General features: G+C 40.8%; 1 protein-coding gene across 1 annotated transcript in view; it reads right to left on the bottom strand.

The window, feature by feature from the left end:
* The window catches only part of Camta (Calmodulin-binding transcription activator), a 1,815,113-nt gene that overhangs the window by 596,650 nt on the left and 1,191,091 nt on the right, over positions 1–27,372 (bottom strand). The window contains exon 9 of the mRNA XM_071590285.1: positions 7,862–7,953. Within this exon, the coding sequence (XP_071446386.1) occupies positions 7,862–7,953 (92 nt within the window). The remainder of the gene's footprint in view (positions 1–7,861; positions 7,954–27,372) is intronic.

The raw sequence follows: 27,372 nt of genomic DNA, 5'->3' as shown, positions 1-27,372 counted from the left end.
GTCAAATTCTGAGAGAGTCGTCGCTTAACAATTAGGGACGTTACAGACTCGAATTTAAACTTGACTGCGCACTTGTATCGAAGTTATTAGAAGAGAGGTACGAGTAGACCAACAATATTCCTAGGAAGCAAATGGATCAACTATTCATAGTACACATCGCGAGGATCAACATTGGCACTAAAATCCTAGGGTCCTTTTAAAATGAGATCCGGGTTTAAGGAGAGGATGAAGTGAGTGGGCTCCCGCGTGGTACGCTGAGTATTGGCCGTATTGGAATAACGGGGGGTCAGGCCAAACATGATTCATTATCACTCATACTATTCAATCCACATCTCTCTCTGCGCTAGTCCTCATCTTTCTACCCATTTAGGCAGTTTTGCGTCCCTTATTTTCCTACGGATTTTAATATAATTGTCACAGCCTCTCAATAGTAAAACCCTACACCTATAACTTATGGTAACAGTGCTGGAGAAGTAGCGAAATAGAAAGAACCATTCAGAAAGTAAATATGGCAAAAAATAGCCCTTCAGAGGGTATACGTCTCCTCATCTCCAGGAAAAAAATAGTGAATTAACTTCTGTTTAAATAACAAACAGTCATCCCAAAGTCAGTTTTCAAAGATGATTATGTGAAAAAAGAGAGATAGATAGTAAAGCCAGACATAGCTCTGCGAGTAGATGAATTAAGATGCCGAATGTAATGTGAAAATGGCTGAAGAAAAGCATGGTATAGAGTAAGATCAATAGACTTCCAGTGAAAATATAATGCAATCTAATCAGCCACTCGATCTGATGATGAAGCAACGACCATGAAAAAATACCACAAGGAAGGACGGAGTAGGTTGAAAAATCCGCGCGGAGTGGTTCAAACGTACGTCTCCAATGAAATTACTTGAACACCTAATTTGTTTTTCGTTCGGAACCACTTTTCCCTTTTACATCCAACGTGACTTCCTCTCGAAAAGTGAACTGCTCTCCGGCAAAGCATTAAATGTGCCAATCAGGGCAATAGGTCTGGTGGATCAAACTACCCGAAACCGGATCGTATTTCAAAGAGAAACGACGATCTTAATCTATCTCTACAGCGCGAGACTACGTCCTCTTGGCTGTGGATCGAAACCCAGGGAGAAGGGTTTTCCCTAGTTCCAGTCCGCGTGGAAGCGGATGCGGTTCTCGAAACGGAAATCAGCAGAAAAAAAGATTCATAATAATGACAATAATTTATCGCTGGTGCGAGGGATATTATCCACATCCTATTAAACCCGGCCAGCGGATGTGTTTCGAGCCATCCGATCGAAGATTTCGATGATGTCATATAACCGCATGACCGAAATGCGGACGAAGCGTTTTTCTACGATAAGTAGACGTGATCAAAGTGCCACATAGTGATAAGTTAATTAACTCTAAGGATTATTTTTAAAAGGTCCTTTAATGGATTCCAGCGAGGTAGTCGGAATGAATGAGAACCATTATAAATTAGATGATAAGATTATCGACGTAAAATATTAGTGTGATGAATTATAATTATTTAATAGGCATAGAAATCTTGTGATAAGGGCGTAATTTTCGATAATAGCTTTCCTAGGGTTAGCTGAAAAATATTTTCGGTCTTAAAAAAAGAAGAGAATATGAAGTGAATTATGGCCTCGGTGGGATTTTTGTTCATTTATATTGTTCATTCGTAAATGTTTATTATTTCAGTAATTTCAAGTTGTCTCAGAGTAAAGATATAAACATTTAAGATGTCCAAATTCATTTGTGATGCTTGAATGTATTTAACATTTTTATTACTTAGTAAAAGTCCTCTTTAATTTCCAAGGAAAACCTAATGACAATGCAAATTTATTTAGCATACATAGCATTCGCAAATTATAAATGCAAGAGTAATAGAGGAAGAGAGATCACAAAAAAGGAACATAACTCGATCAGAAATATCCCAGCAAAATTTGCTTAAATTATTGCTCTCGTTTCTGAATTTTTCATAGTAATTGGCAGTTTATTATAAATTTTTAATCAATATTATTTTAAAACACCAACCCCAAAAGTTCAGTCATGATGTTTTTAATTCCAAATTTATGCAGCTTTCTTCATCCGACAATATCAGAGGAACTAGCTGTAAAACACTACTTTAAAAACAGGCCAATCTTGGTGAATATTGGAAATGGATATGATTTTTAATTTCAGTTAGTTTCTTCTAAATTTTAGGGATAAAATTTTGAATAAGTTATCATAAAATTAGAGTTGCTTTAACTCCCAAAAACGGTACACTTATCTTTCCTTTGAAAGGTATATCTACTGTCATACGTGCGATGGGAAATGGGCTAGTCCGACGGCAGTATGCTCTACATCCTTCCCTAAGCTCATATTACTTCCCTGCAGGGCCGAGGCTTTTGACGCTAATTCGAGCAAGAAAGGTGCAGGGTCTGCCTCGTAACCGAATCGGAGGAAAGCAAGAGGCCACGTGTGCTACCAAGGAGGCCTGTGTCTCAATCAACTTTGATTAAATCTCCTCATCCCCACCCCAATCGTCCTCCCTTCGGAAGCTCCCTTCGACAGAGAGAAGGGGGACACGGGAAAAAAATTAAGAGCCATCATTTGAGGTAACGAGGTCCGCTTTAGTCTTGAAAAATGCTGAATTCGCACTTCCCTACGGGATACGAGTAAGTTAGATTGCAGTGGTTCAATTTTCGAATGATTGTGATACTGCCGGTGGAGGCAAGTTAGTTTGCTAACGACGCAGATCCGAATGCTGAAACGGAAAACGGTCATCCGCTTATCCATTACCGACTCCGAATCCACGAGAATTTTGTTTCAATTTGGGATTGAAGCGGTGGAACTTGACAGGGTGTGGAAGATGGGAATAAAGCCGGTATAAATTTACGACCGGTTTGGGGTTCCTTTGAAGTCGCTCCAAGAGTGAACATTGAGGCAGTTATGCCTTTTGATGAATACGCAGCTAATACTTATTAAAATTTTTATCGAATTGACTGTGCGAATCTAATCAAATTTACTATAGGGACGGTAACTGAACATTTTTGGTGCAAATTTTAAAGGAATTTTGTTGTCTCCGACGTAACTTCAAAGATTTTCATATTGAAATGAAATCATTGAATTTTTAATTTACTAATTAATAATTAAATTTGTGATTCCACACAAAAAAAGTATTGTGGAATTAAAAAGTCAACAATTTCATTAAATTTTCATTTTAAAGGAATATAAAAGAAAGAATCGATAATAGGAAAGGCTTAAAATACCGAACTTTTTATTAACTTTTTTTCTTTAAACTAGAAAAAATGGTAAAGTTGGATTTTTACACATGTATTGATTCCAAGACATTACTTTAATGTATTAAACTTTAATTATATGCTGAATACAAACAGTAATTGAGAATTACTCTCACATTGCTGATATTCAATATTTTTGTTCCGTTGCTGCGATTCGTATGAGACAATGTCCGTGTCAAAATTATTATTAATCAATTTTTTTTTCACCATGAATACGCTTATAAAGCAATACTGAATGTCTATTGACTAAGAATCATATGTTTCATCAAATTAAGGGAGGTTAAACATTATTAATGAATTCACAGCAACAACGTGTTTATTGAGGGAATGTTTAGTGTCCAAACACGCACATATGGGATTTTGGAAAATTATTATTTAAATATTAGCGTAAGCATATCTCTGTCCCACATCAGCTAGACCCGAGTCTTAAACAGACACGGGCCAAAGTAAGCGTGTATTTAATTAGATCGGTAGGCAGTGACGGCAGTGGGCTTTTGCAAAACAACGTTACTATATCGAACGACAATCAATTACGTCTCCGTGTCAATTGGAACAAGACAAAAGGCCTACTCGGTGCGTAAACCGCATCCGATGCTCGAACTCTGCCCGCGTTAATGAAAGCGGATGGCAAAAGCCGAGAGACCCGATCGTGCGGCACATCCGCGCGAAAGTCGACCCTCGTTACGGCTCCCGTAAGACGACACCGTGGGAGCCATGCGAGGTCGGAGGGGATGGTACTACACAGGCCGAGGCTGTCCAAGCGGACCTCTCGACGCTATGATTAAATTGAGGTTTTCACTGGGAGGACGGGAAGGAGAGTGAGAGGACGCATTTGTATCGCAAGGAAAGGATGGGATAGGAGGTAGAGAATAAGAGAAGGAGGTAGGCAAAGGAAAATATTAAAAAAGTGTGATGATTGAGGAGTCATTGTGGAAAGAGAGGAAGGATAGATATTATAGGAACTGCTAATAGGGAGGTATTGCGGGAAAAAAGATGACTTAAGAGAAAGCATGCTCAAGAGACCATCAAGTGATGGTCTCATTGCCTGGAGACAGGAAAGATAGATGCAGATAATTTTGATTTACGATTGTATTTTAAAGAATATTTCATATATATATATATATATATATATATATATATATATATATATATACATACAATACATACAAATATATATACACACACATATGCACGTGCATATAGGCAAACGAGCACCTAAATCCATATTTCCAAACATTCCGCTTTAGTACGTAAATGGAATCAAACCTGTTCCAACCTCAAAATACTAACTGGGTCGAAGGGATCACGTCGATCACAGAGGATATACATGCAAGTACATTAGCATGATCACCGTATTGAAATCGAACGCAGGGATTTCGAGGTGAGAACTGGAGTAACTCGAAGAAAAGAGTTAGGGAAAGGAAATAGTTATAGAGCGTATTTGGGACGATGTGGCACATAACGGTTTGAGAACGGTGAAGACAAATAGCGATAAAACGTTGGTTTAGTGAAGGATAGACTCTTTCAAGTTTGGGTTAAGGGTTTGGTCCGAGAAATTTATTTCGTCAAATATCCATTGGAATAAAAAATGTAGGTGTTTTTTAAGAAAAAAAAGACTTATTAAATTCAAGCTTTAAAAATAGTATATATTTCTCGGTGTGAACCACTCAAATCTTGTAATACTTATATAAACAGTTGCTTCCCTACAACTCCTGTATGTTGATTAGAATTGCATTCTTCTGTGTAAAACATGTAACATTTAATAAGATCAGTAAATTAATTAAACTTTCCCATAAATTTACGATTTATGGTTGATATTAAACTAAAGTACATTCAAATAATTTTTTTCATTTTCGGTTTCATGGATTTCAGTTAATCTGAACGTTCACAGAAAACGCTTGGAACATATATAGGGAACGTTTTTTCATTCCACCATTCTTGTTTTATCATTATATTATTTTATCATAATTGGGAAACTGCTCAGTAACGCCCGAGTAACATGTTGTGCTAACCCCCGGGTACCAAGACACGGTAGTGATAGATATAATACCTTACATAAATTGATTGTATCTGACTGTCCAAAGTCAGCTGAAGTGTAGTTGAAACTTAAGTCGATTCTAATGACGACTTGCTTAGCACTATAAGGAAAACGGAAGGACGAAGAAGATACAAATACAAAACGGAGTTAAGTCAAATTATGTCAGCCAGATGAAATTCCTAGAGCGATAATATCCAATCCATTCGGTGATTTATCATTTCCGTATTCAATGGAAATACTTCGCGCGATTCATATTCAAGCCATGGCATAAACTAACCCCGAGCTATAATATCGGAATCATTTCCTACCAACACCATTCATTGTATCCTTCGATGCATCTAACCTACCATCGCGTTCGATCCTTTTAGCATCGGTGGGTGAGATAAGAGATATCGCCTAATACAGCGCCCCACCCCCCCCGAGGCCCAAAACCCCACCCACTCCTCGCCTGTCTATTTATTCCTCCCCGAAGGGAAAGTGCCGCGTTTTTAATATACTCGGTGAGAAAGACGACGGCAAAATGGTGTCTTAAAAAGAAGATTGGATTTAAGGGGGTGGGGCGAGAGGGAGAGAAGGGTTGGCGTGACTCTGGTGCGGGGGAGTAGGGTGGGCTGGGGTGGGGGGGAGGACGGCCATCAGCGGTGGTGGGAGGGGACTGACTGGCTGTGGGATATGAATTGAGGAACGGCGCTGAACCCACATCTCCCAGGAGGGAGAGAGAGGGACAGAAAGCCCATCCTTGTGGATTGGTGTCCCCCTCACCGACCCACCTCGCCACCACACCTCTCATCCCTTCCCAGACCGAGTCGCCGCCTTCGAACGGCCACCCTGCCCCTTCATCCCACCCACCAAATCCCCCTCCGACAATCTCCTCCTCTTCCCCTTTCCCCCCACAGACCCCCCGCCCCACCACCATTCCTTCCGCCGGTACGAAGGGAAATGAAGCTTGGGATATCCCGATGCCATCTCGTGGGAAAACCTCGTACTAACACCCTGGGATTAGAAACGGCTTGTGTACCGGGAAGGAGATGTCTCACTGCAAACGTCCTTAACTAGCGGGGGTGGGGAGAGGGTTGTGAGATGGGGGGATCGAGGGAGGGGGGAAGCTATCAGGCGAGAGTGGGGTGGTGGCCGCGCGACGTGTTCGTGTGTGTGCCGACCGGAGGGAGGTAGGAGGTGCACTGGGAGTGGGGTGGGAATTGAGATTGGGTGCGGGATGGACGGGGGAAGAGGAGGAGAGGAGGGTGGAGAGATGAATTCGGAGGGGACCTCCGCACTCTCCACTCCTCCCTCTCTCTCTCTATTTCTCCCTCTCCACCCGCCCACTCACCCGAGCGGGAAGGATGTGAAATTAGCTCAGTTTTGTGACCGATGGACTGAGTGCGATAAGGTAGTCGGGGAGGAGGAGAAGGAAGGGAAGAGAGAGAGAGGAGAGAGTTTTATAGTGTCGGAAGGACGGAGGCGGTAAAGGGGAAGGCGCGGGGAGTAAGGAGAGGAGAGGGCCCTTGAAGGGGTAAGGATTCGAAGATTTGGTTTAACGGTCTCTCTATCTCGCGCGCGCGACTTGTCGTCGCTTCGATGGGGTGGGGGAAGTGCGAGGGAGGATGGGGAAGACGTAAAGTGAAGAATGAGCCATTGTGACGGGCTAAAGGATAAGATCCTATTGGGTGACAAAGTATTAAGAGACGCTTAAAACGGGGAGGGGGGATTTTGTGAAACGCGACTCTTGTTGGGAGCATTTGCAAGGTGTAACTCTACCCACGGTGGGAAACAAGGGGGAGAATGGGGCGGGGCGTGAAACGGCTCGCCATTCCCTGTATAAGCCGCGCTAAAACTTTGAATGACGCTCATTGTATGATTTGGAATCCTGATCCGGGAGGCGTTTTTAGGCCGTTTTCCAAATTGCTAATGGAAATATGTGAAGCAGGCGAGGCTGTATTTATGTCATCAACGGGTGATTAATGACCTCCCCGGCGGGAATAAAGTAGACTCTGATGACCACCACGACGTTATCTTTGAATTAAGGAGATCTTTATGACTAATACAACCTATCAATATTATCGCACTAAAGAGCCTAAATTTACGACCGCACCGTAAAAATTAAATCAACTCGGATACGTTTTCACCCATAATCTAACTAAGCCGTTTATATAAGCCATTAACATATCCATCAATAACTAAAAAAAAGGGCCCACTTTTTCTGGATTTTATTAGCAAATCCTGCGCGATTCATCCGTGGCACTGTGAACTATATTTGTCGTCATCATTTCAGTTAACATTTCTTAATGGAAGAAAATTAATTGAGGATATGAAAAATTAGCATTCTTCAGTAGTTTTATAAAGTTAAGAAATGCACATTTTTTTTCTGCCCATTAAATGAGCGCATTATGTTAAATATAATCACTTCCCAACGAAGGACAGTGGAAACTTTTAATAAAATATCTGGCAAATTGCATTTGTATCCTAGAAGTTGTTAGGTTTGACCTATTTTTCAATAAATTCATTTATTTCGGATGAAAAATATAGTTTAGGAAAAGTACCTCATTGGTGTTCCATCGATGTCTTTGCGTAGGAAAATGATCCGCCTTCGGCAGACTCTCCAGGTTTTCCGGGAGTTTGATTGGCTCGCCGTCTGAAAAGAGAAGGTTCAATCAATATGAATTCCATGGAAAATGTTTTCAAATCACACGAAAATATTCGTCATGATGACTTCACGAGACCAATCGATGAATAACGCCATCTGACCAGAATATAAATAAGGGGAAATGCCATTATTGTACCCACCGAAAACTACCGTGAAAGCAACTGGGCGGAATGACCGATTCAAAATTCTCTGATTCCGAAAATCCTTTTTTTGGGAGTCGTGAACAAGTCTAAAGTCATCATCCAGCAAGAAAAGAAATCAGAACGAGTGGATCTCTTAAGTTTTCGAGATATAAAACTTACGAAAATAATTCAAACGTCCTTCAAATATAGTTAGTCCATAGGCGTGCCTGTTAAATCTAGGGAGACTGTGAGATATTAAGTTCTATTTATTTAGTCACTTTTTCATTTTTTTACACATTATTAGCCAATTGTAAGGTTTTTTTGAAGAAAAATTAAATTTAAAGCTGAAGTACATGTGGAAAGAATACCGAAATAACATATCTGGTCATATTTAAGGCAATGGAAACTGTAGGACGGATTGTACACAAAAATTGTGTAGGAATCATGAGATGGTAAACAGGGCGGTGGAGTAAATATTTTGCAGAACCTAGTGCGTAAAAAGTAATACCATAGAACTATCTACACATGTGTTATATATATAAAAGAGAGTTCAATCCGTACATTTAGATAACTTACTTATTACGCCATAGATAGGGAGAATAATGACAAAGTTTTCTTTCGACTTCACAGTAAATATTAACGTCTCTTGTTCTAGTTGTTCGAACGTATTCTCACAATAAAGAAACGATTGTGTATGATTATATTAATAATAAAATAGCCTAACTATGCCATTGTTATTTTATTTATATTCACATTATTTTATACATAAATCAAGCTAATAAAGTCAAAAGCTGGGAAACCAAAGTTTCATTAAAGGAATGCCTTGCAAATAGTTGAAAATGAGACGGGGAAGGTGGCTGAGAATTTCGATCGGCAATGGAATATTGAAGTCTGTTACAGAGAGAAGAGCGTCAGGCAAGCAAGGTAGGGTAAGGACAAGAGCGGGCTTGTTTTTACGGAATGATGGGTGGTATGTGGAATCAAAGAAGGGTTTATGGTAATCTGGAGTGTGCGATTATATCACGTAAGACATGGTAAATAAACCTAAGAGTGTTAAGTTTGAGTTTCTCCAAACCTCTTAAACTGTAGAATACCAAATAATAATAATAATATATTCTTTAGCAAAAACGGACAAGGTTTTAAAATGGCAAATAATTTGAATGAAGATCACTTAACGAGTAAGTATGAAAAAAAAGTTTATCACATATGAAAGAGTTATTCACAGGGTCTCTGTGTCATTTTCTCTCAAACGTATTTCCCTTTGAAGTTACCAGAAATATTAATGAAATCAGTATCCAGTAAAAACTGAACCCTAATGATTATCATGAAAAATTGAATGATCCCTACGTACAGGGTTCGTCCGGAAAATAAGTGTACTGAGCTCAGGAAAAAAAATTTATTACACTTTTACATATCTTAAGCTAATATTCCTCAAAATAGGACCCTTGTGAGTCGATACACTTGTTCCAGCGGCGTTCCCATTCCTGGAACGCTCCCGCGAAGGCATCATCGGGAAGCTCTCGAAGACACGTCGTCACGGCCTCTTTGACGGCGTCCAAAGTCCCGTATCGCGTTCCTTTCAAACTCCTCTTTATCTTCGGGAACAGAAAGAAGTCCGGTGGGGCCAAGTCCGGGCTGTAGGGCGGGTGCGGCAGCGTTGCCACGCCGTGCTTGGCCAAGAAGTCCGACACGACAAGCGCGGTGTGAGACGGCGCATTGTCGTGATGCAGCCGCCAGATGTTTTTGATCGCTGGCCGGACGCGGGCGACTCGTTTTCGAAGCCTGTCGAGCACTTGGACGTAAAATGCAGCATTTACAGTTTGTCGTTCAGGTACAAATTCGCAGTGGACGACTCCCCTTTTGTCAAAAAAGACAATGAGCATCGCCTTGATCCGAGATTTGCTCAGGCGAGCTTTCTTTTGACGGGGTACTCAATTGTATATAAAATTCTGTAAATTGTGGTTCTTTTATGGACGTGAAAGCGTACATATACGCCAAACCTAGAACAATTAGATGCATATATGTAACACAAAATGATTTATTTATGCAATCGACATTAATAGGCTAGAAACTCATTAGATCAATAAATGCTGGCAAGCCAGACATACTTATGACAGTAAGTACACGTAATATAGGAACAAAGGAATGGATAAGGTAAGCATTAATTTTTCTCCAAACATATTTATACTTAATATATGGCGATGGATATACTACTCGAAAAATGCTTATAGTATGAAAGTATATAAGTATCACGATCAACAAAAATAGGACCGTAGATTGCCGTTAATAATATCATACATTAAAGTACGCCTGGTTTCCTCAAAACTACATACTATATCTTGAGGATGAATGACTCTAAATTCACTATTGGAAATCAAAAGTGATATAATAACTATTTGTCAACAATTCAACACTAATCCTTATTTCGTTCTTCTAATAGAAAGAAACAAAGTTTTTTCGCGAAGAAAAAAGCCTAAAAATCTCTTACTTACTCCAGGGGAAATGGAGCTAAAAGGTTCTCAGTGTAGGCAGGAAAATGTGGCAAAAAAGTCGCCAATGCATGAAAATAAAGTCTATGAAATGAGTAAAACTAACTATGAATTGTCTAATGTGATAATATACCAACAAACCTCATCAGCAGTGTGTATGAACATAAGTTTTAATTAAATGAAATGAACATAAGTAGTGGTACATTAGCACATTAAACCGGGAACCTCCAGCTTTTCAATAATTCAAAGCCTTTGAGCATTCAGTTCCTTTTCTACTCGCTTCAAAATACGGTGGAAAATCGACATGCTTTCTCAACCTTATCTAGCGTTTCTAAAACCAAATTATATTTTCTAAGAGACCATAAAAGCATGCATTATAAAAATTCCGATCAGAAAATCATTTCCATATTTATCTTAATAAAATTCTAAAACCCTTTAGGCTTCAGATTGCATAAGAATAGAAGGATGAGATGACCAATCAGCCAATTACACCAAATTTAGTGTAATATACCGATTACACTAAATCGTCCCCGGTAATTAACCGTGGCAGGCAAATAACATAGAAACCCGGTAACAATGATCGTTTTTCGTTCGCCGAGACTCACTTCTCTGAGCGCGGTCATAAATTTGAGACTGTCCAGGAACGCAAACCGATCGAGTTTTCTAAACGTCGGGGAAAAAAAACGCCTGACTAAACGCTCTCCGTTGCCGATGAATTATGGATAACTGCGATGGAAAATACGCGGAGACTTAGTAAGACGACCTCTCAATTTGTCATCAAAAATTCATTCCGTCGGCCACTTAAAGGGAAGCGTCGGCGAGTCAGCCACGAGGTGACGGCTGAGCTGAAGCGAGCTTTCTCTCTCTCTCTCAGAGGGGCTGGGGCGAGCGGAAGGAGGGGGTGGGGGAAGAAGAAAGAGGGAGGGATGCAAGGAGGAGGGGGTGGAGAGAGAGAGAGAGAGTCAACTTAGGAGGAGGGGAGCGGCCAGGGGGTTGGGAGGAGGGTCATTCAGTTGAACTAGTCGCAAAACTGATGAATGAATTCGATTCAAGCTTCGGGACGAGCGGTGTTTTAAAGCACTTGGGTTATATATCATTTCCGATGAAAATTGATGCACGTGAAAAGCGGTGAAACACAAGAGAGTGGTTGCGATGAGTTATTCATGAGCCGAATGCCTCTTGATTCCGCGTCATTTGTAACATTTTGCTTTGATAAGGCCTGCCCGGGCGCGGGGTTTGGATCTCTCCCACTCTGTACCTCTCAACTCTCTCCCCACCCCCGCGGATCCACTCCGCTATTTGAATTAGCGGCTCCAATTACGGCCAAAGTTAGCCTAATATTTTGCGAAAGGGTTTGCTGCTAAGAGGAAAAGCCACGTGGAGCAGGAGAAGGAGGGATCACCCCCCAACTCCCCTATTCCAGTCCTCCCTGATGGACCCATACCGCGGACACATCTAAAAAGCATGGGAATGGTGTCCTTTAACGTCCGCGAGTGAATTACCACGGTTACTACAGAGAGCAGAAGCGAATCACCGCGGACGCTAATGCATGATATCCTGTGGGATGCAGCTGATAAAGCTATACAAAATTTGACTTTCACGTCCGGGTGAACAAACACAATGGCCCTCAAAATTACACCGACTAAAAGGCATGAATGAAACGGCATAAAAGATCGACTGAAGGCAGCGAAACGTAACATCAATACGAGTATAAAACAAGTTACGGGACCGATAAAGCTAGGTATGAGGGACCGAGAGTGAGGAAGTTACTTAGATTAATGCGATCAGACATTTTAGGGGCACGCTGCAGAAAGTGGAAAATATTCGGAATTGAAAGTGGCAATGAAAGATGAGAAAATGCGCAGCGTCATTGAATAACTCATTTTTCTTATCCCTTATAATGTAATTTCAAGAAGGAATATTTCACTTTAAATCATCGATGGCGCCTACATTAATTTAGCTTGCTGAAATGACTCCTACCCGATTCACTCCGCAGATGTGAACAAAATAGATTTTCATCAACGTCAAAACTTGCAAGCCACCACGATGACTGTGTAAGCGTGTTTTAGGACACCAGTCTTCATACTTTAACTGCGTTTAAACATGAAGTGTTTGCAAAAGGATTAGCAGATAACAATAACGTTTTTAGATTATGATTTTTAGGCTACCTAATAATGTCACGATTAATGCGAGGGAAAACGGTTTCATTGACTCGGTAACTGATGGTATCTATTTATCTTATTTATTTCATGTAGCCGTTTAATCTTACCACTATTGCCATGGTGTTATGACAGATCACTTTCTACGAGAGTACGATCCCAAGGCAAGAAATGCTTTATTATCAGAAATTATATCATGCATACGAACTGAAGTTTCTCACGATTCTGAACGGAAAAAGGCTGTGTTACCTTCGAAATAAAAATTATCTGCCAGATAAGATAGAAACCCTTAAACAAAAGAGAATTTTAAACAAAAAAGAAGACAAGGTTTTTCAATAATATATATAGCAAAATTTCGGCCACAGGTTTTACTCCCTCAAAAAAATAATAAGATAAAATTAAAGCCATAAAAGATAGATATAAAGGGTGAAAAAGTCCAAGAAATTTGGGTAAATATTGAAAATTTATTGGTACATATGAATACTCTACAATGATGTTGATTATTCAAAGAAGTATTATTCTGATGGTTACAACTATGAACACTGTCCAAGTTTGTATGGAGGTTCACGCGCTCGCCAATATCGCGGCATTTCACGTAGTTTCTTTGAATAAATTAATCATTTATACTTAGGATGTGGTAGTCTAGAGGGTAGAGCGTTGGACTAGTGACCAGAGGGTCCGCGGTAGATTCCTGAGAACGTACCTGTGCACCGTCAGCTTTACCTAACCTGTGTAATTCTTGGGTCAGTAGATATTCCTGAAAATCCATAGGAGGCACAGGAAAAGGAACTGGCCTCCTGATGTTCAAATTTACCCCACAATTGAACCTAGAACTAAGTGAGCTCTCCCTTCAGCTAAAAAACAGACCCATGGGTTGGTGGTTACGTATCTGTGGTTGGTGGTACATTGATACTGTTAGTAACAGCCTACATATTTTCAAATTCACCCGTGGAATACTTCCCTTGGATAACGTGAAACGTTACTGGCTGCTTTCATATCGTTTTCACATATGTGACTGAATAATATGATGCATTAAGGAGGACTTAACTCACTAGCAATAGAGCTGTTTAGGAAAATTTAGACAAAAAAATCATGAAAGACGTGGCTTTACAATCGAATAATTGTTAGCAATAGTTAGAACTCCTATGTTTCGGTTGAAAATATTATTTTGATTAGGTGTTAATTTAGCATCTCAAAAATTATCAAACTCCCATTTGGAAGTAGCTTATTGAAGCACTTCCTATGGATTCAGGTTCATTTGCATTTTAACGCCTCTGGAGAGAAAGAGAGAGAGAGAATAAATTGGAACGTAGAAGAGCGGAGGGAATGGGATGGAGCTCAAGTTCGGACATTTATCCGCACATGAAATAACTTTGGGCGGGAACTCACACTCAACGGAGAGGAAAAAAAAGGAGCAACGAAGGGGAAACGGAAGGGCGGGTATCAGCGGGAGAAGAGTGAACAGAAGGAGTCCGGAATTCTTCTCCAAATTCCCTCTAATAGCGAAACTAGAGCGGAGAAGAACGCATAATGTGTCCGAGTGGTTAAGGGGGGTGGGGTGGCGATACAGGGGGAATGATTCCTTTACTCCAGACAAAGAACACTTTTCTTCCCACCACCCTACCATCCCTCCCGAAGTACCACTCCCACCGACTCGGGAGCATCAGGGGAACGGGACAGAGCGGGGACCTCCGTGACCCATCGGGGGGATGGGCGGCAGCGTTTGGTGGGAAAACGAAGATAGAGAGGGGCCGAAACTAGGATCTCCGCCCGGGAGAGATGAGACGAGGAGGGCGGGGACCAGAGCGGGGTTTAGGGGGAGGCGGGTTGGGAGGGGGAAGGAAAGGCCTGGGAGGCCGAACCCATTTTTGCCGGGCACCGAACGGGGAAAGTGGGCGGGGAATCTATTATGGCCGGGCGTTTTTGAAAGGAGGAGACGGCGAAGAGGTGCAACGGGTGAGGGAGGGGGCGCAAGGGGGAGGGAGGTACGGAGGGTGGGCGGCGGAGAAGAGGGGCTATATGGCTTTCTGAGTGGGAATGGGCACTGCAATGGGCTTGGGGTTCCTCGTAATGGTCAGAGGAACACAGCGGTGGCTCTTCTTGAATGCAAATGGCCCTGCGGTCGCCGGGAAGGCGGGAGGGGGCCGGGGGAGAAAAAGGGAGCATAAGGAGTTTAAGGGAAAGGGTGGAGGGGGGCGAGGATGGTGGGTTGGCCAGAGTTGGGGGGGGGACGTGGCCGGGCGAAGGGGAGAAGAGGGAGAGGAGCTCTGAGACCGCACACACAAAAAGGAGGATCACACGGCACCCATGGAAGAGCGTCAGCGTTCCTTTTCCTTCTTCCTGCCCTCAGTTCCATTATTTTTATTCCCTTAATTCTCTTTACTCCTTTTTCGGCTTCGACCACCCTCCGCGTGGGAGGTAGCTACGGTGAGAGGTAGGGCGGCGTGGGGGTGACGTTCGTGCACCCTCTCGCGACCCTTATTGCACCCCATTCCCTTCCTCCTCAGGGTTCCCTGCAGCCCCACCTACTTGCCGTGGACGTTAGGGGCGCTCCAGAAAAATTCTCGGGAAGAGCCGTTTCGGAAACTCCCGAGTCTCAATCTATCAATTCCCCAGCACCTCACTTTCCGTCTCCGCGGGGGTAGGGGGCGTGAGGAATAGCGGAGGTTGGGGAGGGGGGAGGGATAAAGGGACGGCGGGATGCAGAAAACGACGGGAGGGAAAGGCATAAAAGCGAACTGCGCGGGAGACCACATATTTAGACAATGGCCCCTTTTCCTATCCATCGCTTTTTTCCAACGGCATTTTTCTCCCCCCTAATACTCGCCGTCGAGAGTGTGACTGAAATGCGAATTTCTTCATGCTGCCGAAAGCGGTCGTCCCCTTTGATGTACACCGACGAAGCCCTCCCTATCCTTTCTCTCCTGGCGTTTCAGCTAATGAGGAATAAAGAACACTCTTTTCAAATTAGCAAGGAAAATAAACACTTTCCTTTCAGTGATACGCAGAAGAATAAACACAAAAGCAGACCTTTCATTAAGTATTACGCTGATGGAATGCCGGCCTCTTTAGTGGTTTATTGCAATGATAGAATTCTATCGTTGAGATTCACAACTGTTCATATTCCATCGGAGCTTTAAACGAAGCTACTGTGAGCATTCTTAGAATTACGTAGTGTTTTTGACCACTACTTGGTTTTGAGACGCCTAAAACTCGTTTCCGTAATCTATAATTGCCAACTAAAATGATATTTCTTTGAGCGCATAGAAATGAAGAAGACAGTTTACTCACTTATAAAAAGAAATAATTTGACCGCTAAGGACATTTAAATATTTTGAACATCGACTATCCAAAAATCAACACCGAAAAGGTAACAATAATGCTTGTTACTGATACAATAATGTAATGTTACTTTTTTCGCTTATTTCATTGATGCTTGTATTTCGTTAACCCTTTTCCTATTTAGGTTACATGTATCATTCCATGATATCCAAATTGCGTTTTTGAAAAAAACTGTGACACCATAACACAAGCATCATCGCACGGTGCATCTTAACTAATCTTTAACACAAATTAAACTAATAACTTGAAAAGGTTTTAGCAACACTTCAGGCAATAGAACGGAGCATAGCCACTTCGACTGCCACATTGATCTGTTCGACCATGACAATCGTAATTGGGGCGATTAATTGAATCACCGCGGGAAGATTTGTGCCCCTGGCAGGGATGACTATTCTGATGACTTGTTTGAGCAAGGCACTTTGCATATTAGAAGCATTAACGCAAAATAACTGCGCGATTTTTTTTATATGCTTTGGGCTCTTGAAATAATTATAGCAAATTTGAGAGGACGTGTCACCATTTTCTCTCTAAAATTAATTAAAAAAAAGTCTCCTCATAGTCCACCGCTTGCATCGATCCCGTCTGCGAAATTGTTGCCGTTCCCGAGCAAACCGGGCCTGAAGTCCTGAAACAACCGCCAGACAAATGAAAACCTCCCACTCGGCCGATCGCCATCAAAACGGAATCAATTTTTCATCGCCGGGCGAGATGAATGGGACAATGAAATAACGCGAGGACGCAGGAGAGGATGAGCTAGCCGGGGAAAAAAAGAGAAGGCGCAAGAAAAAACGCGCGGGCGGGGGCGAAAAAAGACGCAGACAGATAAGTCATCGCCCAGGAGGTTGTTAAAAAAAACAATGGTCGCTTAAATGGATCAACCAATCAAACAAGCTGTACCATTCAACAAGGACATAACCGCGAATCAGTACCGATGGTCCAATGAATTAATCAACCGGCCAATTAATCAACCCTCGATTGATATTTCCTCAAACAATGGGGCGAGGCGCTCCACCCACCTCCACCTCAGGAGCCATCTTCGCCGTCATGATCGATGGGGTATTGCTTCGTCGTTGCCAGATGTCACTGATGGTGCACCATGAAATAAAAAAAAGTGCATAAGGGCACTCGAACTGAAAAGGACTTCACGTCGAACCGATAGAGCCAACTGAAAGATGACGGCGTTTTCAGAAAATGTAATTTTTCTGCATTATTTCTTAATTACCTTGAATCGTCGCTCTGCAATTCTTTCTATTCTAATTAATGAGCAACGAAGTTTCATAGTGGACTGTGAAGGCTAGTCATTAGGACCGTTCACGGAGAGTAAGGTTGGAGTGACAATCATAATCACATTTTAAAGGCTCCCTTGAAAGAATTTTATGTTTTCATTAGATCTTCTACAAATAATATATATGTATATATAACATACAAATGTCCCAATATTTCGGCTCAAAATAAAGATGTAATTGGTAATGAACAGAAAATTCTCGTTTCTTGCAGCATATTTTAATACATTCATGGTGGCATTTAGAAAAATATGAGCAATTACACGATTTTCTAATAGATTCTTCACGATAAGAATCGCTTCCTATGCTTGGGAAGAATCGATATGTTCCGTACAACCAGTTTTCAATAAAATTAACTCCTGCCATGGCATAGGGGATGAGTACGGAAACCAATGACTGGAAAATATCTGCCTAATACAAGTGCAAAATTACTAATTTTTTAAATAAAACTTTCAAACTATTGAGGTTTTTCATTGACAACACCATATCCAATTATATTTACAACCATAGTTAATCCTTTGTAACTATGGTTGTAAATATGTGTTATGTTGTTAAATATTTTTATTAATTAACTATATATATTCATGTGGAGAAAATATAAGCAAATGTTGATTAGTTGATATGCGTTGAAAGGTAGAAAACATTCTATTACCATCGCAAATTGCATAATTATACACCTGTTAAACACAGATATTAATATATTCTACTGTTTCAGGCTTCACTTCCCGGAACTCTTTTTAATATGGACAGACATTAATATTAACATTTAATTTTGCTACACGTCATCTAATTACCCTTATTATTAAAATGAGATTTAGACAATTTATTTCAAAACATTCAACTAATAATGAATTTTCAAATTGTTGCTCCACACATAGCTTAACTCACAAATCAAGCGATAGTCCTTTGTAACAAGTAGTTGTGAACCATGAAGACCATGATCGCTAGTATTCAACGGTTGAGCGCAAACGATTGCCGTTGCCACCTGAAAAAAAATTTGCCGACAGTAGAATTTCAAATCCACTTAAAATCCCGTGAAAAGAAAGCAGTGATTCATACGGGGGGAGAATAATTTTGGGCAAACACGAAGAGAATACTCGGTTTTAATGCAATAAACGTGCATGATAGCTTATCTTTGCATTTCGAGGCAGAGCAATTATCATGTAATTCACCTCAAAGAAATAATTACAGTGAGCAAAACATTGGCTTGCAAAATAAATTGAATATATTTTTAAGACCCAAAGGAAAGTGAGGGAAAAACACGCTCGAGGGTTATTTAATTGAGCAAATCGTCACTTATTCTCTCCAACTCACAGAGGACAGAGGGTTAAGACTCATTACGATCCTAAACAACGGTCGCAAAAGGCGCTTCGAAAATTCACCCACGAAAATAATTACTCGCATTTTTTTTATTAAATTCTGTGGGCTCTGTGCGGTTATTAAGGGACAGAGCTGGTAGCAAAGGAAAGAGAGAGAGAGAGAAAGAGAGACTTGGAAAGAGATGAGGAGAAAGAAAAAAGTAAGTGAGAAAGCTGAGGGCACAGTGAGAGAAAATAAAAAGAGGGGATGAAACACCGGAATAAAAATTATGGCGTAAAAGAATTCAAAGGAGAGAGAAGACGGAGGAGGAGGGGTAGGCGAGAGCAAAAAGAAAAATAATCGAGGAAACCGACGGTGCTTCCACTCAGCGAGCAGAAAATCCATTAGTGCCGGGCACGAGGAGTCGTTATCACCCACCCACATACACACGGCGGATCCCCCGCCCCTCCCCTCTTCCCCACCTTCTCGCGAAACCCTCCGAATCCACCACACCTCCCAACTCCCATCTTGACTCCGACCACTCCACCGTCTCCCCCCCTCCCCGGACACGCGCCCCTCCCCCCCTGCCCGTCCCAACCGCCGGCTCAGAGTCCGCCCTGGCGGCCGGTCGTCCTCAAATCTCCTCCCCCTCACTCCTCACCGGGATACATCCTCCAACCCGGGATGTCCAGCCCTTTCCGCCCTCATTGGACACATAGTTTCCCACCTAGCCTCCCTCCACCCTTTCCTATCCTGTCTCCGCCCCCGTACTACCCCCTTGAACCTCGGAATGCTCTTGGCACGCCTGTTCTGTGACTGACCCTCTTTCCAGATCCGTGAGCGGCACGATAAACCACAACACTCTCTATTATTTTTTCCGTTCGGAGAATGACTGTCTTGAAAGGGTGAAGTGGAGCTCGCCAGTGGGAACGTAGAAATGAGTATGCTTTATCATGGCTTACTCGATATTTTTCCCAACGTTTCATCCAAAACGTAACTATGAATTTCGTCTCTTTCAAGGATGTGGAGCAATTTTGAATTGAGTAATTTTTGTCCACCGCAATGTAATTAAAAACAATGGCATAGTGTTTTGGAGTTCATTTTCAAAGTCTGAAAAATCAGTTGACAGCCTGCATCGTACTTTCATTAGCTCCGTGAAAATACTCTTCGATCCGCTGTAATTTGCTGCAATTGATTTATTTTTCTTTACTGGTGCTAATTTTTGGACGTCATTAATTTTGTAAATTTTAAAACTGACAAAGTTAACAATTACACCTGATTCCATGAACTGTCGTCATATCGAAATGCATTTATTTCTACTTATACATGTGCGTCTGCGTTTTAGTCTTAAAATTTACGGGCTGTAGATGTAAAGTTATTTTTCCAGAACCCTGTGGAACAGTTTACCCTGCTTGTAACATAAGAGTGATTACATGTTAGGTTGAAATGCATAAAGAAAATCGAGTAAAACACATATAGCACTTTGATAGGTATGTACATATAGTATTAACATATTCTTCAGATTACATTATGAGTTATTTCATAGTAAAAATACTTTAGTCCCTTCTTGGAATTATTACCAAAAACACATATTTTGCCAAAACAGTTTAAATATAAGGATTCAACGCCATTGCAAGAATTTGTATGATTTTCTTTAATGTTCTGCTCCAAAACAACATCCAAATCACACGCTTGATTTAATACTAGGTATCATAGCCCTCTATTTGTTAAACAAGGTCTCAACAATTATATTTCGCACTGAATCAGTAATTAGGATTGGGTAATATCCTAAATTTCTGGCATTTCTTGGCATTTAAACAGACGATAAACGAATCACAGTTAATTTAAGATTACTAGTAGATAATCGTAGAATGCGTAAATTCCTCTCGGGTACTCCACCGGGTTATATCGTCCATATTGGCCGACGTTTCGATGTCCGACTCGGTCATCGTCTTCAGGGCTTCTGAATGATTTTCAGAAGCCCTGAAGACGATGACCGAGTCGGACATCGAAACGTCGGCCAATATGGACGATATAACCCGGTGTAGGACCCAAGAGGAATTTACGCAGCTGATACGCCGGGAAAACACCAAATCTTTTATTAATCGTAGTATGTTTCAAACTACAACACATTCATATGAACTAAGTGATGTATATCCCGACCTATTAATTCGCATCATTTCTCCGTTATGAAACTAAAATCGACATGTATTTACGATTCCAGTTCAAATTCCATATATATTTCAAGTTTCAGCGAGGATACCTTAAAAATACACCGAAGTGACATTTAATGCAACGCATTCGTCATGTATAACTTTAGAAATAATATTTTTACATTAAAAAAATACTCGAAATGACTTTCCTCCCTGGGAAGATATTATTGTGATGGCGAACGCAGGGAAAAATTAAAAACCTCCTGTTTTCGGATTCCGCCAAGTGTGAGTAGTCTTAAGATGATGACTTTCACCGACTGAAAATTACGATTCCAAATGAGATCTACAATCGGGGTCACAAAAAGAAGATTCCGCTACTGCTCCTGCGACGATGGCTATTAGAGTTTTAATTACTTAATATTATTAAAAAAATCATCCATTAACTTAGTGACGAAAAACTGCCGAGCACCCAACGTAGTTCTTAACTAGAGGTCGGACTCGAGAGGAATTAGGTGGCCGAAGGTGACCAACTGCCGACTCTCGTTTTCGCTCACATTCCACAGTATTTTCACTGAATCTCTTTGCCTTCCGGCCAATGATTTAACATTTCTCACCCAGGTCCCGTCCCTCTTCCTTCTCCTAACTCCGGTTCCAATGAATAGTCTTCAAAATTTTCCCCCCACCCCAAGCCTCCCCTTATTCCCATCGCTGTTCCCGCCAGTATCATGAGCTAGTATTTTCGAAAGTCCCTCCGTGTGTTTTTCAGGCACTCGCCCGAGTCATGTTTTAAAAGGCCTTCTCACTTATTTTTACAGTGCGAAATAATGCGACCTCCTACGACGTACACAACGCCGAGTTTCAGAAAAGTGTCTGACTGTTGCTTCGGATGTGGGCTTAGTCACAATCAACAGACAATGCTATGTGACTTTCCTTCCATTTTATTCATCTTCGATCTCATGTACATTCAAATTTGTGTCATTTTGTTGTCCCGGTGTTCGCATTTCATCTTCCTCCGTGTCAATTTTCCATTACTTTGCAACACATAAAAAAATTACTGCGTGAATAGAAATAAGGATTTTTTTTGGCTGCTGGCTAAATATATCTATTAAATGAAGTAAACTTCAAGAAATCTCAGGCGCCAAATGTTTTAGACTTTATTCCCAGAATTAAAAAATATAAAAAGCGAGTGCTTAAAGATAGTGCTTTCACTCGCTTAAAATTATTTACAAACTTGGCGCAGCAACTTCAGCGCAGAAACTTTTCTGTGACTATTTCTTTGTGGAACAGCAAGTTTGAATTCTTTAGTTTGTAAGTTTTACTTACTAAGTAGGTAATCATATTGCATTAAAATTTTAATTTTTTGCCACACCCACTTAATAGGCAATTTTAATGAATTTGTATTTTCATGCTAATGTCATCCCTAGTAAAAAGGCAATGATGTTGAATTTTCCCATTAAAACTTCCTTTCGAATGCACTGAATTTAATAATATCTTTACCTAACCGTATTTCATACAGTATGGCCTCCAGATTTTTCCTCTATTGATACGAATTCTGAAAATTACTACGAATTTATTTTAAGGCTAAGAGATTTATCAATCTGAATATATCGGGGTGGGAAGTGCTGTTTAAGGGGTCTCACGATATCAAAACCGTTTCATGATTTTTGGGATTCCGGGGATTCTTACGACCTTTCACTCACTAAAAAAAGCAACCACCCAGGTATTGGGAGAAATTTTTATTCTTTTCAGGAGATCGAGAGAATACAAGCGAAGGAAAAAGAAGAGACAGGCCAGTGAGGAAGAGAGAGGTTCCTATAAAGTGTTTGATGATGAATGAAATCGTGTGGACCTCAAAAAAAAAGCCGTGCGTATTCGAGCAAAGACTTAGCAAATCGTGAATTTTTTAAGATCGGCTGGAGATAAAATTTCGCACGACGGCGAATCGTAAAATCGGTTTCTTTTATCGTGATCTCTAGACTCGTCCCACCCATTCCGCAAACCATTTTTTGTACACCTCGTCCCCAGTTTCACTGCGTCTCCTGTCCTTTTGGAATGCACCTGGTGTCTGTATTCGTTCTGTGAATCAAACTTGAACTCGAATGCCTTACCTGAGTTAGGCATTTCAAACGCTCCGAATCTTCTTTGATGCACGGCTCCGCGAACGCTTTTCGATAAGGGGGATCGCAAGTTCAAAATTCTATGAGGGGAACGAAAGGACGCTCGCATAGGTGTTGTCACAAGGTCGAAGGAATTCTATCGCGAGCGGAGGCTCGTTCGCCACACTTAGTCTTATTGATCCAATTATTCACACGCTATCCTCTGCCGTTCGCGTCATGTGACATAGATACGGCAAACAAGCCTCAACACGTGCTTAGCCATAGAGGGAATCTCTCCCGGTAAATTACTGCGATGGCCTTAGCAGCCATTATCGTCCAAATAGTTGAGGGCGCTAGGAGGCAGTATGTCACAGCGCTCACGTCACGCAAACAATACGCTTGACTATCCGTTTCTAGTGATGGATTTTGTCACGTTTGACAAAATAAGCGGCAGGATGAATATTCTGTTCACTATTGTAACTCCTTTTGAAAGCGGTAGAAGTGAAGCTACGAGCCAGTTCATATAAAAAATCCAGAGAGATAAAAGAATTCCGTTTTCAATATTATGTCCTATTCGTTTTGATACTTATAACCTTCCGTTTTGCTTGATATATTTAAAAATAAACGGTGGATTTTCAAGAAACAAAGTCGAAATTTTTATTGTATTCGGATTTTGGCTTAACCACCACTATATTGTGGTGTTTAAAAACCGTATCAAACGCAGAAATATGAAAGCACAAAAGGGTCAAGAGTACCGACGGGCTTCTTCAGAGCGAAATGTGAATCACAGAAAATGCGATATTGACTTCGTCGAATCTTGCACGCATTTCTGAAAATGGCGATACATTTGGAGAGAAGTGCCGATCGTTTTGCGATGGAAATGAGCAAAGCGTGAATCAAAACAAGTCCCGCTCATTCTCGTCCGCGAATTAAAACGCATTCGGGAACACGCTCACGCAAATACCTTCGGAGTTACGCCCGATATCCGCTCTCGTTATGAGCATATGGGTCAACCCCTGGGGACCAGATTCTTCCACCACACCCCCCCTCTCCCTCACAGTTCCCGTTCTCTCGACGCAATAATAAAGTTCACGTACGTGTTTTCGATGCTCCACGGGATGGCTGTAAAAATCGGGGAAGCAGAACACTCGAGCCGAATAAAGTCGAGAAAAGATAAGAGCAAAGCAGAGATTCGTAATGAGGTCACGTACTTCATTCTCCTCTCACCGTGCCCCCACATGCCTTCCCTTCCCCGCCGCACAGAATTTTACATGCGTCCCCTCCTCCGCCTCTTTAAACTCCCGTGACCGCTTCGACAATCGCCTCGTGCTTCACCTTGCTTTCCTCCCCTCACACGAGTGGGAAATAACCCCAAATCTTCCTGAGGAAATATTGGGGAATCAGCTTCTGTTCAATCATAACGTTTTATCAACTCCGCCCCCCCCCATCCCAGTCTTGAAAAAATAAAATTTATTTAATGATGAGATTGGATGTCTTACATCCTTGTTTTTCTTTTAAGAGTTCGGAAATATACGATTTGGATTGATAAAAAACATTCCACTGGAAGCAATTTGATGTAGTTATAAAAACTTCGTTTAAAATGGACTTTTTCAAATGGAAATGATGAAATGGAAACGGACTATTTAAAATGGAAATTTCTGCGTTTAAAATTGTTTAAAATAAACTTTAAACGCCTTCGCACGAAATGGGGTTATCCTCACGTTTTTAGGACCTACATGTCTAACCATGTCTTACGTATTAAATCTAACATGGAAAGCATTAACTTCAGGGGGATCGTGTCCTCTTTTCCGTCTAGCCTTCTTACCCCATGGAAACTTGCCTACGCAGGAAAAAATTTGCTTGGGAAAGTTTGAGGTCATATTTAAGAAATTAAAATTTAAATGAAAAAAATCGTCATTGGGACTAAACGGGTAGATAAAAACGTTGCAACAAGTACTCCACTCAAGTACCTACTATCTGAGGGAGTGCCCGCTGACGTACCTGTTATCTGTAAATGTTTCGCTTGGAATAGAGGCTTTGGGGAGAGGTAATATTTTCTACGAAATATCTAAATGCCATTAAGAGGGTTAAATATTCGACGTCGCAGAACTTTTTCCTTATAGCATCTCGATGCAAAATATAAATTTAGAAGTTACCGATCGTTTGTTCACTGCTAATTAAATGGGGGTATAAACATGCAATGTCTATGTAAGCATCAATAATGGAGATAAAGAGCTTTTGAACACACATTAAATCTTGGAAATTGCCAGGTAAATTGATCAGTTTGAACCGTATAAGTTACCTTCCTTCGGGCAAGCACAAATAGAGATTTTAAAGTGCATGAAATTGGATATTTTGGGGGAGTAGTAATAAGATTGTTCTGATATTATATATGATATCATAATTTATGCTTACATATGAACCATCGATTGGGTTAGTTGTTTACAGAAACAAGGAAAAGAATCGCAGAAGACCTATCAAATATACTGAACAAACGTCATTTAACTTAAGGAGAATGAAAAAAGACTAGCTAGGTAGTTATTACATCAAGGCGATATAGGAAATTAACTTTAATACTAAAATAAAAGTTAGAAAGCAAAATGTGAAACTTCACTTAGAAAACATAACAAATAGAGAAATACACTCAACACTGAAAATAAAAAAAAATATTTCGGCTGACCATTGGGTAAAATGAAATAAAATATAAAAAAAGAGCAATGACTCCATATCTAAGGTGAGTACGTTGGAATAGATGCTAGAAGCAGAATATATATCTATGCAATTACATTACATCAACACTCATCACCATAAAATTCTTATTTTCTCTGCATTCAATAACCTAAGAAATAAATACATGTAACGATTCCCTTAGCTTGGAATTATACCCGTAAAAAAGTTTAACCTTAAACACTTAAAACGTAGACATACTGAAAATTAATTCAAATGCAATTAAAAAGATAAGCGAACATATTAATAGTAACCGGAAGATTTGAATAAGATTTTAATTAAACACAAAGTTAAACTGAAAGTGTAACGTTTTTGACTATTATAATAAAATGTGTATTACTACACTAATTATATGACCTGTCCGTTTTAAATGCTCGTTAAACTAACATACTTCATATATTGAGTACGAATGTGTCTCAGAAATATGAGAAAATCTATCCCTTAAACTTATAATTACACTTAATTGCACATATCTATCAAATAATTCATCAGCCTCACCTGAAAATATTTTTTTAAATTATGACTGATTCACTGACAACAGTGCGATGCGCAAGCATTGCCGTACTTGTCATTGTCAGCAAAATGCTTGAAAGACTGAGCATGTCGGTGAGGTCTTATAATATTATCGTCTATTTACATCATTTAAGAGTTATCTAATGAGAGATGGGATGAACTTGTCTGGATGAGTTTAACATCTGAATGTCTTTCGCGTCACTGTGAGAACACCAATACCTCTGACCTAAGTCTAAGACTGAAACAGAGAAAAAACTCAGCGTGTTTTGAGGGATTGAAGGCCGCCGCGACGCGTGAGAAGCGATGGGCGACGGTGGCGGTGCGTGGGTCTGAGAAACCTTCGACAACCCCTCCGCCACCTAATTTCCTTCGACTCCCTTCACTTCTCGACCTCAATGACCCACGGACTGTGACCCGCTTTACCTGCCTATCACCCTTCCCTATCATCTCCTCCAGCTCTCTCCGTCTCCCTCCCCTTCACGCACCTCGCCTCGCTCCCTCTGATCCGACGGTGCAATCAAAGTAATTGCCTCGTAGAATAAGGGAGCGAAAATGTGAGGGGAGGGAGGTTGAGGGAAGGTGGGGGGGAGGAATAAATCGCTTCCGGATGGAATTTTTTCACTAGGAATAGACCCCGATTTACGGAAGGGTTATACTGCCGAAGAATCGTTTCGTGCTTCGAAAACCCACGTCGTCTCGAAGGGTTTAATGCCGCGAGAATCAGATTGCATAATCAGATTCACGTTCCTCCGAAAGTCTATTGGAAAGCGAAAGAGAATTTTCATTTTTAAAATTTCAGCTATTCAGAAAGTAACACATTTATATATAATGAAGTTTAATGTGTACGGTTAAAAAAAAACAAAACGTTTTACCCTCACGAGTTCGTTATTCCCTTTCATTACAATTTCCCCACACACCTAGCTAATGTTAAGTCAATTCATTTGTCTCGACACAGTTTTCATTGAGAGGATTCCAATCGTACATTGTAAATACTTGTTTTTTTTAACAAGGCTAAAATTACACAAGAGTTTGAATAAATGGCGAACACATTTCGTGCTTACCAATGAAGAGGATGTGGATCATGTAAAGACTAATTGGTGTATTTATCTAAGCTAAGGAAGCAACAAATCTACTTCAAAAGAACTATTCCATATACCAACACGTGTGAAGCAATATATTTGCAGATGAAACAAATAATAACCTTAAATAGCAATATCTGGTAAA

The sequence above is a fragment of the Hetaerina americana genome, unplaced genomic scaffold, assembly GCF_022747635.1.
Source record: "Hetaerina americana unplaced genomic scaffold, ioHetAmer1.1.p SCAF_4, whole genome shotgun sequence".
NCBI classification, from domain to species: domain Eukaryota; kingdom Metazoa; phylum Arthropoda; class Insecta; order Odonata; family Calopterygidae; genus Hetaerina; species Hetaerina americana.
The sequence above is the reverse complement of the archived record's forward strand: the minus strand, read 5'-3'. Positions and strand labels throughout refer to the sequence as shown.